The following is a 12508-nucleotide window of genomic DNA, read 5'->3' as shown; positions in this document are numbered from 1 at the left end:
GTAAAGTTCAGAAGGTCGTTCTCAACATTCATCAGTTTTTTCCCCTCACGATGGTGTAAAACTAAACTAACGTCTATATCTTTTGAGTTGGGGATCGATATAGCTAATTGTTTGTAACAACCGAGTTTTGGTAAGAGAATGCAGCTGAGGCACTTGAGTTCAGAGGCCCCATTATTTCCTTGAGAAAAAAAAACGTCCTTAAGTATTGTAAGCCGTCAAGCAAAAAAGATAACAGGTTCTTTTCCTAAGCCAACGCCGTATCGCACAGTAAAAATGGACATGTTGCCACTGAATATAATATACCAATGGTAAAATATTGCATAATTATTAGAATTTGTACCAATGACTCTTTCATAAGTCTTTCATGTACAAGGTATCAAGATTATGCATAAGCATAATTAATTGTAGATGGACGAAATTGCCCTTTATTGTTAATTAAGCTTACATCGACCATTAAATGCTTCTCATTAAGGTTCATTAATTCGGTTCATTAATTCTGAGTCCACAGTCCTCTTTTCGCTGCTGAGCATAATCGGACACCGGACACCGTGTCCGGTGGGTTATAAATTTTTTTATTTTGTTTTATTAACTAATTCCATTTTAATTGTGTATTTAAAATCCGTGTTAGACTATAATCCGTGTCAGTTTATAATCCGTGTGTCATAAATTTTTTTTAAGTGTTATTAAAAAAATCATTGAAGTGTTATAAAAAAAATTAATCCATTATAATCCGTGGGTCATAAAAAATCATTGAAGTGTTATTAAAAAATTAATTTTTTTAGAACATATATAAATGTTGGTTTAATTTTAATATAATTTGAATTTTTAAAATCATTAATAAAATTTGTTTAAGTGTTTGAAATGTTTGAAGTGTTAGACTATAATGAAGGATAATAATAAAATTTATTAGAAAATCAAAGTATTAATCTACTCAACGAAATACATCAATTGTTTTTTCGATCCTAATTAATTGTTCTTTCTCCGGTGGCAACAAAAGGGCATTTTCGGCAATCCAACTCCCAAAATTACTGTTTGGGAGTGGATATAGCAAACGTGATGCTTGAGATATTTCTTAAAAGCTGGCAGACAAGTATTTCCTCCATGTTCACTGAATGTCATGAAAACAACATTATATGTTGTTGCAATTACGTGACCGCAATCCGGTACCGCCATCCAGTAATCATCATCCGCTGGTCCATGGTAGTGAGCAATCGATTGGATGAGATTAGTCACATTAGAACTCCTCGCACTCCTCCCACCTAAGATTCGAGCGTACAAGGCGCTTCTATTCTGTAGATCTGCTACTAAGTCTTGTCTAACTTTAACCCAATCATCTTCTGTTCCGTAAATTGCTAGAGCCACCGCTCTAAATCCACAATTTCCGTCTGCCGCTACATCTGTGCATTGATCTATGTATTTTCTAATGTAGGGCGGGAATTCTCTCTCAAATACAGAATTCTTAAAGATGAACGTGGTGCCTTTGGAATAAGGGGTTGACATTGGAGGCCTTGAGCACGGAGGATTTGGAGAAGATGGTGATATTGGTGGCCCCGTACATTGGGATGTGCTCATTGGACTCCCCTGTGATTCAGAGATAGAAGCAACACGTCCAGGGCCCTTTACAAATGCATAGGTTGACAATGTTAAATTGAGAATAATAAATTAGTAACTAATATAAATCATAATTTTCAAATATAGAAATTCATAAGTTATGTAGTATTACCTTTTTGTTTGGAGACTTTTTAAATCCGTACTGTTTCACAACCCTCTCCCACGCCGAAGGTACACGGAGACTAGAGAGCTTTTTACCCTTGGTTTTCTTTTTAGCAGTAGGAGGTGCAGTAATATCAGGGACTTCTTCGAACAACGCCCTCCTCACTGGATTTGGTGGAGTCGGGGATCCATCCGCGGCATCATTAGGAAATATTGGAAACTGAATATCTAACTTTTTCCAATAATCATGTATTTGATCCAACGGAATGCTATACCCATTTATGATGTAGTACTGAAGCTCATGTGCGCACGGTAGACCATGAGTTCTCCTTAGGTAGCAACCACACGTTGTTGGATCCTGACCCATTTCTTGTAAAACTTGCATTTCTTTCCTTATGAGGCCGAATGCTTTAAACGTGATTGATCTGTTCAGATTAACAAACAACGTATCTCCAAGGGTGTCTGTGTTGGATTTAGTAGCGTTAACTCTCGCTACTTTCTTAATCTCACAGATTTGGCCTTCCATCACCTTGTGAAGTTTCTCCAGTACGGTATCGAATGGGTACCGACCACCATCTAAATGTCGTTTGACGCGATGATGTTCTCCTTCGACCCTGCATTACCAATTGAACTTGAATATTAATTATTAATGTTGACTACATGTAACGATTATTTAGTCACGTAAATCTCACAAGGCTTACCTATTTGTTGTGTAGCTTCCGAAGTGAAAATAATGGTCGATGTAAGCTGACAGGATTTTTTGGGAATGCGGACTAATCCATGTGTCAATGCAGTAGTTCAGCAATGCTCCCCAACTCGAGTAATGTGCTGCCAGACGTCCCCATCTATCATTAAAGTCATCTATGGTCGGTGCACTTATCGCCCAATTCCAACGAAATTTAAATCCTTCTGCCGCCTCTTTTAAAAAACCAGGTTGCTGCAGTGCTCGTTGTAGCACGCATTGCTCAATGTGACGGCGACACAAATGATGCCTGGATTCCGGGAAAACATACTCGACAGCATGCATCAAGGCGTAATCTCGGTCTGTTACAATGACATTAGGTGTCACTTGGCTAACGAACAAAGTACGGATAAACTGTAACACAAACCTGCAAAATAATATAACATTAATAATTTTAAATTTAAACGTAGGACAAAATAACTGTACTAAATAATTGTCAATTGTAATTTATAACAACAAATTAACATAATAACAATATTAATGACAATACTACAATAACAATGTTAATAACAATAATAATACTATAATAAGTCCTAATTAAACAATATAATAATTTTCATAACAGTAACAACTCCTAATAATACTATAATAAGTTCTAATTAAACAATATAACAATAAAAAAATAACAATATAATAATGTTCATAAAAATAATAACTCCTAATTAAACAATACTAATAATGTTCAATAAAAATAATAACTCCTAATTAAACAATTCTAATAATGTTCATAAAAATATTAACTCCTCCTAATTAAACAATTCTAATAATGTTCATAAAAATAATAACTCCTAATTAAACAATACTAATAATGTTCATAACAATATTAACTCCTCCTAAATATTCAATTTAACATTATTCATAACATTGACAAACAATTGTACTAAATAATGTTAATTAACAATTTTAAATTTAAACATATGACAAAAATTAAAATTCATTAAGACACAAACCTGTAGTTTTCTTGTCTCTCATTTCGCATGAATGCGTAGGCGATAGTGAACATTTTGTCCGTACTTGTTGCACCGACCACTTCTAGTAGAGGCATGTCATACTCATTGGTGTTGTACGTACAATCAATCATCATGACTTCCGGATATGCATTCACAATCACAAAAGAAGCTGGGTGGCAGAAAACAAATATCTCCAAGTTCGGAAGATTCATCAGCAGTCCGAACGTCGTACATGTAGTTCAATTGCCTGAGTAAATGGATGAAATTATTCATCGGGGTCCGACCTTCTCTTTTCTGGGCACGCACCTTACTGACAGCATTGTAAACTTGTTTCTGACACGATTTGTTCTCCGGATCAGCCCTTTTCATGGACGCCAACATATTACTCGGGCTTAAATTAAAATTCTCTTGCTCCCTAATAACTTCAAGTTGAATAGGGGATATTTTACCTAAACGAGATCCCACAGCATGAGACGGGAATGGATGGTTGTGTCTCCCCTCCCGGACTTCAAAGTACCAGCGCCCTCCAGGGTACTCCATTCCGTCCAACCAAAATGGACAATTATTTTTTGTCGTTTTAGTGGACCTAGTTCCAGTAACCTTTTTTGGTCTGTATCCGCCACCTTGGCTACATAAATATCGAACTTTGGGCCGTCGGCCGTCTTTTCCCTTCGAATCACGAATTGCCAAAGTAACGTTCCTCAAGCCAGCAACATATCTTACATGAGCATCCATGTCCTCTCTACTAGCAAAACCTCCTTCCGGATTAACGAAATCGGTTGAAATGTCTTCAAACTCTACATATGAACTATGATCCTAGAATGGATCACTTTGTGTTTCGTCAATGACGAATTCAACTTCATCAAGATTTATGGAGTTGTAATCTCCAGAATTCATATTGTTTGTGATTGTAATTGTAAGTGTTTGAGTTGTGAGTGTTTGAGTTGTGATTGTGATTTGAAAAACTTAAACTGTTGGCCTTTTTATAGGTAAAAATCTAAGAGGTCAAAATCAATTTTGACATTTTGAGTGCTCAAATCAAATTAGTAAAAAATTCTGAGTGGTGTAATTTATTTTTGAAAAAAACGATTTTTGAAAAAAACGATTTTTGAAAAAAACGATTTTATGTAATTTGTGTAAATTGTATTGGAAATGAAAATTGTATTGGAAATGAAAATTGTTATAAAAATTCTGAGTGGTGTAATTTAGAAACATATCCCAAGAAACAAATCCGGTTAGTGCTAAAATCGAGTATTAATTACGTTGCATTTAATAACACAACATATCCCAAGAAACAAATCCGGTTAGTGCTAAAATCGAGTATTAATTACGTTGCATTTAATAACACAAATGTATTTAATAACACAAGGGCAACAAAAGGGTATTTTTGGCAATCCAACTCCCAAAATTACTGTTTGGGAGTGGATATAGCAAATGTGATGTGAACTGTTCTTTAACAAAAACAAAGACGCGTATAACATTTCATACCTTTCCGTCTTTTTTTATTTTTTTGAAAACAGAACTGCTCCCCGTGCTCCTATGAAACTTCTTTAAAACCTTTTGTCAGATAAAATAAAGGGAAAAATAATCGTATGAAAGCAATAATATTGTAATAAACATGATAGTAAGCGTTGCAAGAGGATCACCAAACATTTCAATATAGTATCACTACCCAGTATCATCACTACATTGAACTAAAGAGCTAAACTAGATGAACTATTATCAGATTGGAAAATTAAACCTCCGGATTGCATAATCTAATCAAAACAAAAGACACTTTTGGTTATAATGAGAAACATTCTGCGAGAAAATGCATTCACTAAAACACAGCAATTAGCATTGCAAGAGGAACATAGATTTTTTAGATACAAAATCGCAGCTACAATAATGTAAAACATCCAGCTGCATACCACCACAGTGTTATGAATTAACTTCATCATATTGGACACGTAAGGATAAGTAACAAACTTTCGCGCTAGACATCACATTACGCAAGGGCGATCAGGCTCATTCCAGTCTGTTCTAAACAAGTCTTTAAGACTAATCTAACGAGCACGCCTTTCGCTTATTGCTGGAGAAAACCTTAGTCAGTGCAGTTTCAGAGCACAACGCAGCTTTCAACAGATTTAAAGCCTACAACCAGAAGAACAATAGCATTTACCCTCAAATAGTTATTGAAGACAAGTCATCAGATGAAGAAAGTATATTAATTACCTGCGTCTCTCCGATGCCAACCTCCTCCTCCACGAGATTACTGATGGAAACTCCAAATTCGTTGATTATACGAACTGTAGAGAATGGAGATACGAGAGCCACATCCAAGTCATCTGTAACCATGAACTTACACTGTCCCTTTGCATATCCTCCCCCTGGTTCGGTCATTTTGTTTGGGAATTTCGGGTTCAATTCCTTAAGTGTAGCGATATACAGCCGATGGCCGCAACTGAATCCGTTTCTGTAACATGTGAAGCATCTCGCGCTTGTAGAGTCTACACGAGAAACCAACTCCCCAATCTTTAACAGCTGCGTTTTGACACCGCAAAATGGAGCCAACTTAGGACCTAACAGCATTGTCTTACATTCCTCAGACTTGATGCAAAGATTTTCTTGTGAGCTCAAAACCTCAGCGCTTCCGTACAAGTTATCAGCACATCCCATGGATGAACTCTTATTAAGCAGTTTGATTACGGCACCAAGGGGAAAGGTGAGGAAACTGAATAGGAAGTCTAAAACCTCCTCATCACACTCCATGTAAACAATTTTACGATTAGTCTTTGTCAATAGCAATTTTGCTTTCAGTTGCTCACCGTCAGAATTCCCATCCTCTTCACATTTGGGAACCAGTTGAAATATACCATCCCTATTTGGTACCTTCCCATTGCTTGGCATAGAATTATCGAAGCACAAGTCAGTCAGAGGAGTGCTTGAGATCAATGATCTTTCAAGCAACTTTAAGATCTGAAAACCATGAAATAGGGTGAAGAGACAAGATAGCACCGTAAAAGCAATTAACCTAAGAAATTACTTGTTAAGAAAAAAAAATTATATTAATCTAACTATTGATGTTTTGATATTGTCTGCTTAAACTTTCTTATAAAAGATATATTGTCTGCTTAGTAGTGATGGGTATCCTGGTAAGCTGCTCACTAGCCCCTCTCCGGCAATTAGAGAACACTGATGAGATACTTATAGTTAGTTTATCTCTAGAGTGGGTACATAATAGACAGTAGTGATTTCACCTCATCATGGCCAATATCCATAATTCTCTCCTCAAGCATGCTACCATCTTTTATCCCTTTCTTGCTAAAAAGAGATAAAATAACCGCTGTAGAAGCCAGCGTTATATGCAATTCATCGCTTACAATAAACTTAATGCCTCCCCTGACGAAAACCCCATCTCCAGCTGCATTCATGTTTTTCTTTGGCCATGTTCCAGCGTAGCTCATTTCCTTTCCGCAGGAGCACCGGACGTTAGGAACAGAGCTAAAATAACAGGTGGCGCTTTGGAGCAGCAATCTGATTCCGGACATGTGAAGGACGTTCTTGGGTTAATCTTATCGTTATCGTCAACGTTAAACTGCTAAATTCTCGCAGAGGCGCCTCGCCGCATTCAGGGGATTAAGCAGCATTGACTTGCAGGCCTCGGTCTGAAAGTGCTGGCTGTCGAGACCCTCAACGCTCTTGTACAAATTACCAATGCATCCTAATGACGAATCTTTTCCGACGAGTTTGACGACGGTCCCCATCGGCATTGTCAGAAAACTTAGCAGGATATCAACGAAATCCTCGTCCGATTCAGCCATCACCACTCGAGACTGCTGCTTGTCGACCAGAAGCTTCAGGCTTATCTTCTTGTTGCTGGCCACCATGGTGCACGAGAGTAGACTTTTCTTATTACGGTATACCATTCACTGGCCAAGTAGTACTCCAGTGAAGGCTGGCCAGGGTTGGTAAACGACCGAACCGAATCGAATCGAATCGAATATCACAATATCCGAATTCCAGTTCGATTCACGTCGTGATATTGGAATTCGTGCTCGAATTCGACCCGAATACTAAATTGAATTCAAATTCAGTTCGTTTACCTACACTGCCATTCGTCAATCGTTCGTGGGTATTCGAATTGAACCCCTCCGACAATCTCATCGCCATACCTAGAAAGGCTTCCGCTCGTCGAACACATAAGATGATTTGAGGGCAGAGAAACCCTAATCGTCAAATGTTCGGAAGCGAGATCCTCGTCGTCAGCACCTTCTGATCAGCGCTCCACCCCTCGAACGCGACATGAAGAGTATGAGTCAGGAGTTGCTATGTTGGAGAGGGCGGCGGCTTTGATAATTGGGGCGGAAACATGAGACGAGGAAACCGTCATCTCATGAACAATTTTTCAAAACAGCTCCGTTTCAATTTTTTTTTTAAAAGCGACCGATTTTTTTTTATTTACCAAAACCGACCCGTTTTGTGCAACGTCAGCTTAATCACTTTCCTAAACAGTCGGGGTTGCCAACCCCGACTATTTAGGAGGGTGTTAAACCCCAATTAGAAGCCTTAAACCCTAAAAAATTATGTACTAAACAGTCGTGGTTGGTAACCCCGACTATTTAGGAAAGTGATTAGGCTGACGTGGTAAAAAACGGGTCGGTTTTGGTAAATAAAAAAAACAGTCGATTATAAAAAAATAAAATAAAACGGGGCTGTTTTGAAAAATTGTTCCTCATCTTATTGAGTTATTTATTGTGGTTGTATGAGCCTAGAGTGTAGACTTTAAAATGGGCCTACAGTATTAACTTATATAAGTTGTTGTGGTTGTATGGGCCTAGAGTGTATTACAATGCCATGTTCATCAAGTTTGTTTCTAAAAACCCATTTTGTACCAATTACACTAGCATTGTTAGATCTAGGAACTAAATTCCAAACTTCATTTCTTTAAAAATTGTTTAATTCTTCATGCATAACCAAAACCCAAAATTCATCATTCAAAGCATCATTAACCTTTTTAGGTTCTAGTTGAGATAGAAATGCAACATTTCCACATTCACTCAAGGCTTTTGAGCGAGTTATAACTCCTTTTGAAGGGCTCCCAATGATTTGTTCCTTTGGATGATTTGATGTGAATTTCCAAGCTTTAGGTGGTTCAACTTGATCTTGAGCGTTTGTGCTATCCACATCCTTTTGAACTTCTATAGAGGGAGTGTCATTGATTTGCAAATATATAGTCAATTATTTAAAGGCCGAGCTAAATCCTAAGAAGCCCAAGAGCATTCAAGAGAAGCCGAAGAGTTTTAAATCAATTAAATACAAAAAAAAAATCCACAAAGTCCATCTCTCAACTGTTGAATTAATGGTGTAAATTATTTTGATAGATCCTATAGTTGTGAGGGTTACTTGGGGCTCAAGCCAAATCCTATGGTTGTGAGAGTTAGATGGGGCTCATGATAAACCTAAGGATTATGAGAGATTCTTATTATCTATAAATAAAGGGGTAGAGTAAGGGGTAAGAGTGAAAAATTTTTATAACCTCGTTTTTGGAAAGGAGAACCTTTAATTAGGTCTTCCAATTTGTAAACTTTTAAGTTTACAATAAACAAAAAAAATTCTGCTTTTTTGTTTTTATTTCTTTCTCTTTATTGATGAAGATGAAGATTTGCTTGCAATGGGCCAAGTCCTTGCAAGGTGAGTTTTCATTTTTCTCTCTTATTTTCTTATTTTAGACATTCATGTTTTAGGATTTTATTTTATTTTATTGATAGATTAGATTTATTTCATACATTATAGTGTAGATTTACTTTCATGCTCTTTTGTTTTTGCTGTTTATTTTTATGCTTTGTAGAATTTATTTTCTTATATTTTTTATAGTGTAGATAAAATAAAAGCGAACAATGATAATAAATCATAAATAACAACCAAGCAAGGACACACAAAATTTTATAGTGGTTTGGGTAACAATCATATGTCACTCCTTCCTTGTCCCAAAGGGGCTTCCCACTATGCAAGAGTTCTCATGAATCACAACCCGATTCAGTAGACTTACAAAGATCGCATCCTAATATATATCCGAAACCAGTTATCCAACTAACTCTCCACAATGAGTAAACACCTAGTCCTAATTATTCCCAGCCCTTAATTAATATCGGCTTGAGTTTATGCCGTAAAAAAAGTTTGAAATGCAAATAATCAAACACGATTAAGCACAAAAAATATGAAAGATCTCACAGCCCTTTTGATAAACAAACCATCCTTTGATGAATCCAAATGTAGCACGATGAAGAACGATGTAGATGATGAATCCAATGACAACTCTCCTCGCTGAAATGATCCAGAGATATTGTGAGCGACGAGAAAGAGTTTTTCGAGACTCTAGTGGTCAAAAACATCAATATAACTTTTCTTCAATCAAAACCCTGGAACGCTCTCTTCTCTTTAGACTTTGGGGGTCAAAAACATCAATATAACTTTTCTTCAATCAAAACGCTGGAACTCTCTCTTCTCTATCTCCTTTAATGATATATAGCATTTAATTGATTAGGAAACAAATATTCTGAATATAGTAGAGTTTGAAGATCAAAAGGAATGATAAACAACTATGATTAAAACTTCAAATTTGCCATCAGTAAACTTTACCATTGATGGTTACTGTTTGTGAAAAAATTCAATGTAAAAGAAATGAAAGAAAAATGGATTTGTATTCTCTCAAAATCGATTACAATTTGGATTTCGATTACAAAAGAGATGAGAATGAATTTGATTCTCCCCTTTGTTTAATTTTTGGGTTCTTCTTGGTAGCGATGGAGTGCCTCCTTCGATTGCTTGCGTCGAACTTGCTCTCCGTTGACGATCTGACCGTACTATCTCACGAGAACGATTGACTTGTATGATGAATCCGGTTTAGAACTCTAAACAAGTTTAAGAAACTCAGAACGAGTTGAAAACTCTGAAAAGAGTTGTTGAAAACCGAATAATCGATTAGTGTAATTAACTTGCGTTACAAGTTTAATTAAAAACTCTTAACGAGTTTAAGCACTCAGAACGAGTTGAAACTCTGTAACAGAGTTGTTAGAACCGAAAATTCGGTTAATAGCCAAGTTGATCCGCTGTTGGTGAAAGGATTCTCTGAGATTTGATTAACTGACTGCCGATCAGTTTGTTGATCTTCAGGAAAATCGCCTTCTCCGTGCGGTTTAGCTGCCGAAAACCGATCCCCCTTACTCAGTTAAGTAATACGGTTATTTATAGGGGGATAAGGGGTGTAACCAACCCCTAAATCCGCTCCTATGTGGGTGAGAATCCCTCAGAACGTGGGATAAACGGTTATGAGGCCGTTCAGCTTGTGTTTGAACAAGTCAAACGCCTAACTTGGCGTTCTGGGCCTTAATTCTGCGCCTAAGTGATGCGGCATAAACATGTACCAAAAAGGTTGCAAGTGCACAACCGTGTCAAGTTATAGTATTTAAGATATCGATCCCACGAGGAAGGTGTTTTATAGGAGAAAATATAAAATCGGTTCTTATTTCGTGTGCGTGACAAATAGGAGTGATAAGTGAATGTGATTGTGAAGAGATTGAGAGAGTGAAAATGGTGTGTAAATAGATGCAAAGTGTAAGTGAGAGTGGATTTGAAAAAGAATGAGTATGATCAATAAGGTGAGAAGGAAAAAATGAATAAAATCAAGAAACAAATGAAAAATCAAGAATGAAGAACAAAATTCAAAAATAAAAGAAAATGCAAGAAATTAAAGATGATGGATTCAATTATAGATATGGATAATCTAAAATTGAACTCACTTCTTAGAAAATGGTGATTCCCTAGAGGGTTCTAGCCTAAAGGCGAATCAAACAAAATAAAAATAAACAAAAAGAAAAACTAAACCCAAGAGGGTTCTAGCCTCAATGTGAATAGTATAAGAAATTAAAATCTAACTACAAAATAAATTGCAAAATCTAAACTACAAAATAAAATTGCAAGAATTAAATGTAAGAAAATAAATCTACTCTATAAGCATGAAATAAATCTAAGGCAAGAGGGTTCTAGCCTCTTGGCTATTTAACAAGAAAATAAAATCTAACTACAAGCATAGAAATAAATCTAAACTAATAAGCAATAAAAAAGAAAAAGAAAGAAATGCAAACCTTTCAAATAATTCTCCATCTTCATCTTCATCTTCATCATCCAACAAAGAGAAGAAGAGAAAAATTTAAAGTGGTGAAAAAATTATTATTATTAATTGCAACAAAAGTTACAATTTTGGAAGGCCTTCTCAATTAAGAGTAGCCCTCCTCTCCAAAAGTTCTTTTGATTTTCACAACAAAGCTAAGTCCGGCCCAATGCTTTTGAATTTCAAAATTAAAGTTTGCAGCAATGGTCCGGTTCCCATTCAAAATCTTCAGCCCATGTTGTGATTTTCAGCTGCAGCATTCAAAACAAATCCGGCCCTTGAGTCTGCACACCATGATTTCAAACCAATCCCAGTCCGGTCTTGATTTCTAATCTTGCTGCAGGAAAGTCCCCAGCCCAATCCTCATTAGGCCCAATCATACTTCATTTGAATTTGAACTTTAAAAACCGAAAATAGCATCAAGTCCGGCCCATGAAGAAAGACATTTGATTTTCAAATCCAGCCCATTCAATTTTCTCCATTAAATTGATATTCAACTCCAAATCTCCCAAGCTTCATCCGGTCCTCAAGCTGCAGTACCAAGCCATTGATTTTCGAAAATAAAAAAAAACACACATGCCAAGAGCTCCATTGTGGAAGTGATATTGGGCTTGACTTCATGGGCTTCTTCAAAAATAAAAATAAAAATCCACACTTGCCTTTGGCTTCATTGCTTCATAGGCTTTAATTCTTCTTTGGGGCTTGGATAATTTGGAAATTTAATTTTCCAATGGGCTTCTTGATTCATTTCTTCATTTAATCAATGGGTTTTTGTTGAGAGATGGGAAGTTGAGATTTATTCTTTATTAATCTGCAATTAAAGATAAAAATAATTATTAATGGCATATTTATTCATATAAAATAGATAATGAGGGTATAAAATTATAATAAAATATGATTATCAAATACCCACACACCTAAACTTTTGCTAGTCCTCTAGCAAAGAAAGAA

General features: G+C 36.3%; 2 protein-coding genes across 2 annotated transcripts; both read right to left on the bottom strand.

Annotated features, from left to right (window-relative positions):
- On the bottom strand, window positions 967-2887 carry LOC109842027. The gene is made up of 3 exons (XM_020410945.1): window positions 2415-2887; window positions 1724-2327; window positions 967-1617 (listed from the first exon to the last, which is right to left on the bottom strand). The coding sequence occupies exons 1-3, from the start codon at window positions 2738-2740 to the stop codon at window positions 967-969; spliced, it is 1581 nt and encodes a 526-aa protein (XP_020266534.1). The 5' UTR covers window positions 2741-2887.
- Window positions 5245-6965, bottom strand: LOC109843945. The gene is made up of 3 exons (XM_020412939.1): window positions 6645-6965; window positions 5620-6363; window positions 5245-5538 (listed from the first exon to the last, which is right to left on the bottom strand). The coding sequence occupies exons 1-3, from the start codon at window positions 6933-6935 to the stop codon at window positions 5446-5448; spliced, it is 1128 nt and encodes a 375-aa protein (XP_020268528.1). The 5' UTR covers window positions 6936-6965; the 3' UTR covers window positions 5245-5445.

This window comes from Asparagus officinalis, chromosome 5, assembly GCF_001876935.1.
Source record: "Asparagus officinalis chromosome 5, Aspof.V1, whole genome shotgun sequence".
Classification (NCBI taxonomy): domain Eukaryota; kingdom Viridiplantae; phylum Streptophyta; class Magnoliopsida; order Asparagales; family Asparagaceae; genus Asparagus; species Asparagus officinalis.
Note: the sequence above shows the minus strand (reverse complement) of the source record. Positions and strands in the feature narration are given on the sequence as shown.

Excerpts from the sequence above, each read along its gene's own strand:
- LOC109843945 (XM_020412939.1), bottom strand. The coding sequence starts at position 6,935 with ATGTCCGGAATCAGATTGCTGCTCCAAAGCGCCACCTGTTATTTTAGC. Across the intron at positions 6,364-6,644 it reads TGGATATTGGCCATGATGAG|ATCTTAAAGTTGCTTGAAAG; the intron begins GTGAAATCACTA and ends CATGGTTTTCAG. Across the intron at positions 5,539-5,619 it reads TTGGCATCGGAGAGACGCAG|GCTTTAAATCTGTTGAAAGC; the intron begins GTAATTAATATA and ends TTCTGGTTGTAG.
- LOC109842027 (XM_020410945.1), bottom strand. The coding sequence starts at position 2,740 with ATGCATGCTGTCGAGTATGTTTTCCCGGAATCCAGGCATCATTTGTGT. Across the intron at positions 2,328-2,414 it reads GGAAGCTACACAACAAATAG|GGTCGAAGGAGAACATCATC; the intron begins GTAAGCCTTGTG and ends TTGGTAATGCAG. Across the intron at positions 1,618-1,723 it reads AAAAGTCTCCAAACAAAAAG|GGCCCTGGACGTGTTGCTTC; the intron begins GTAATACTACAT and ends GCATTTGTAAAG.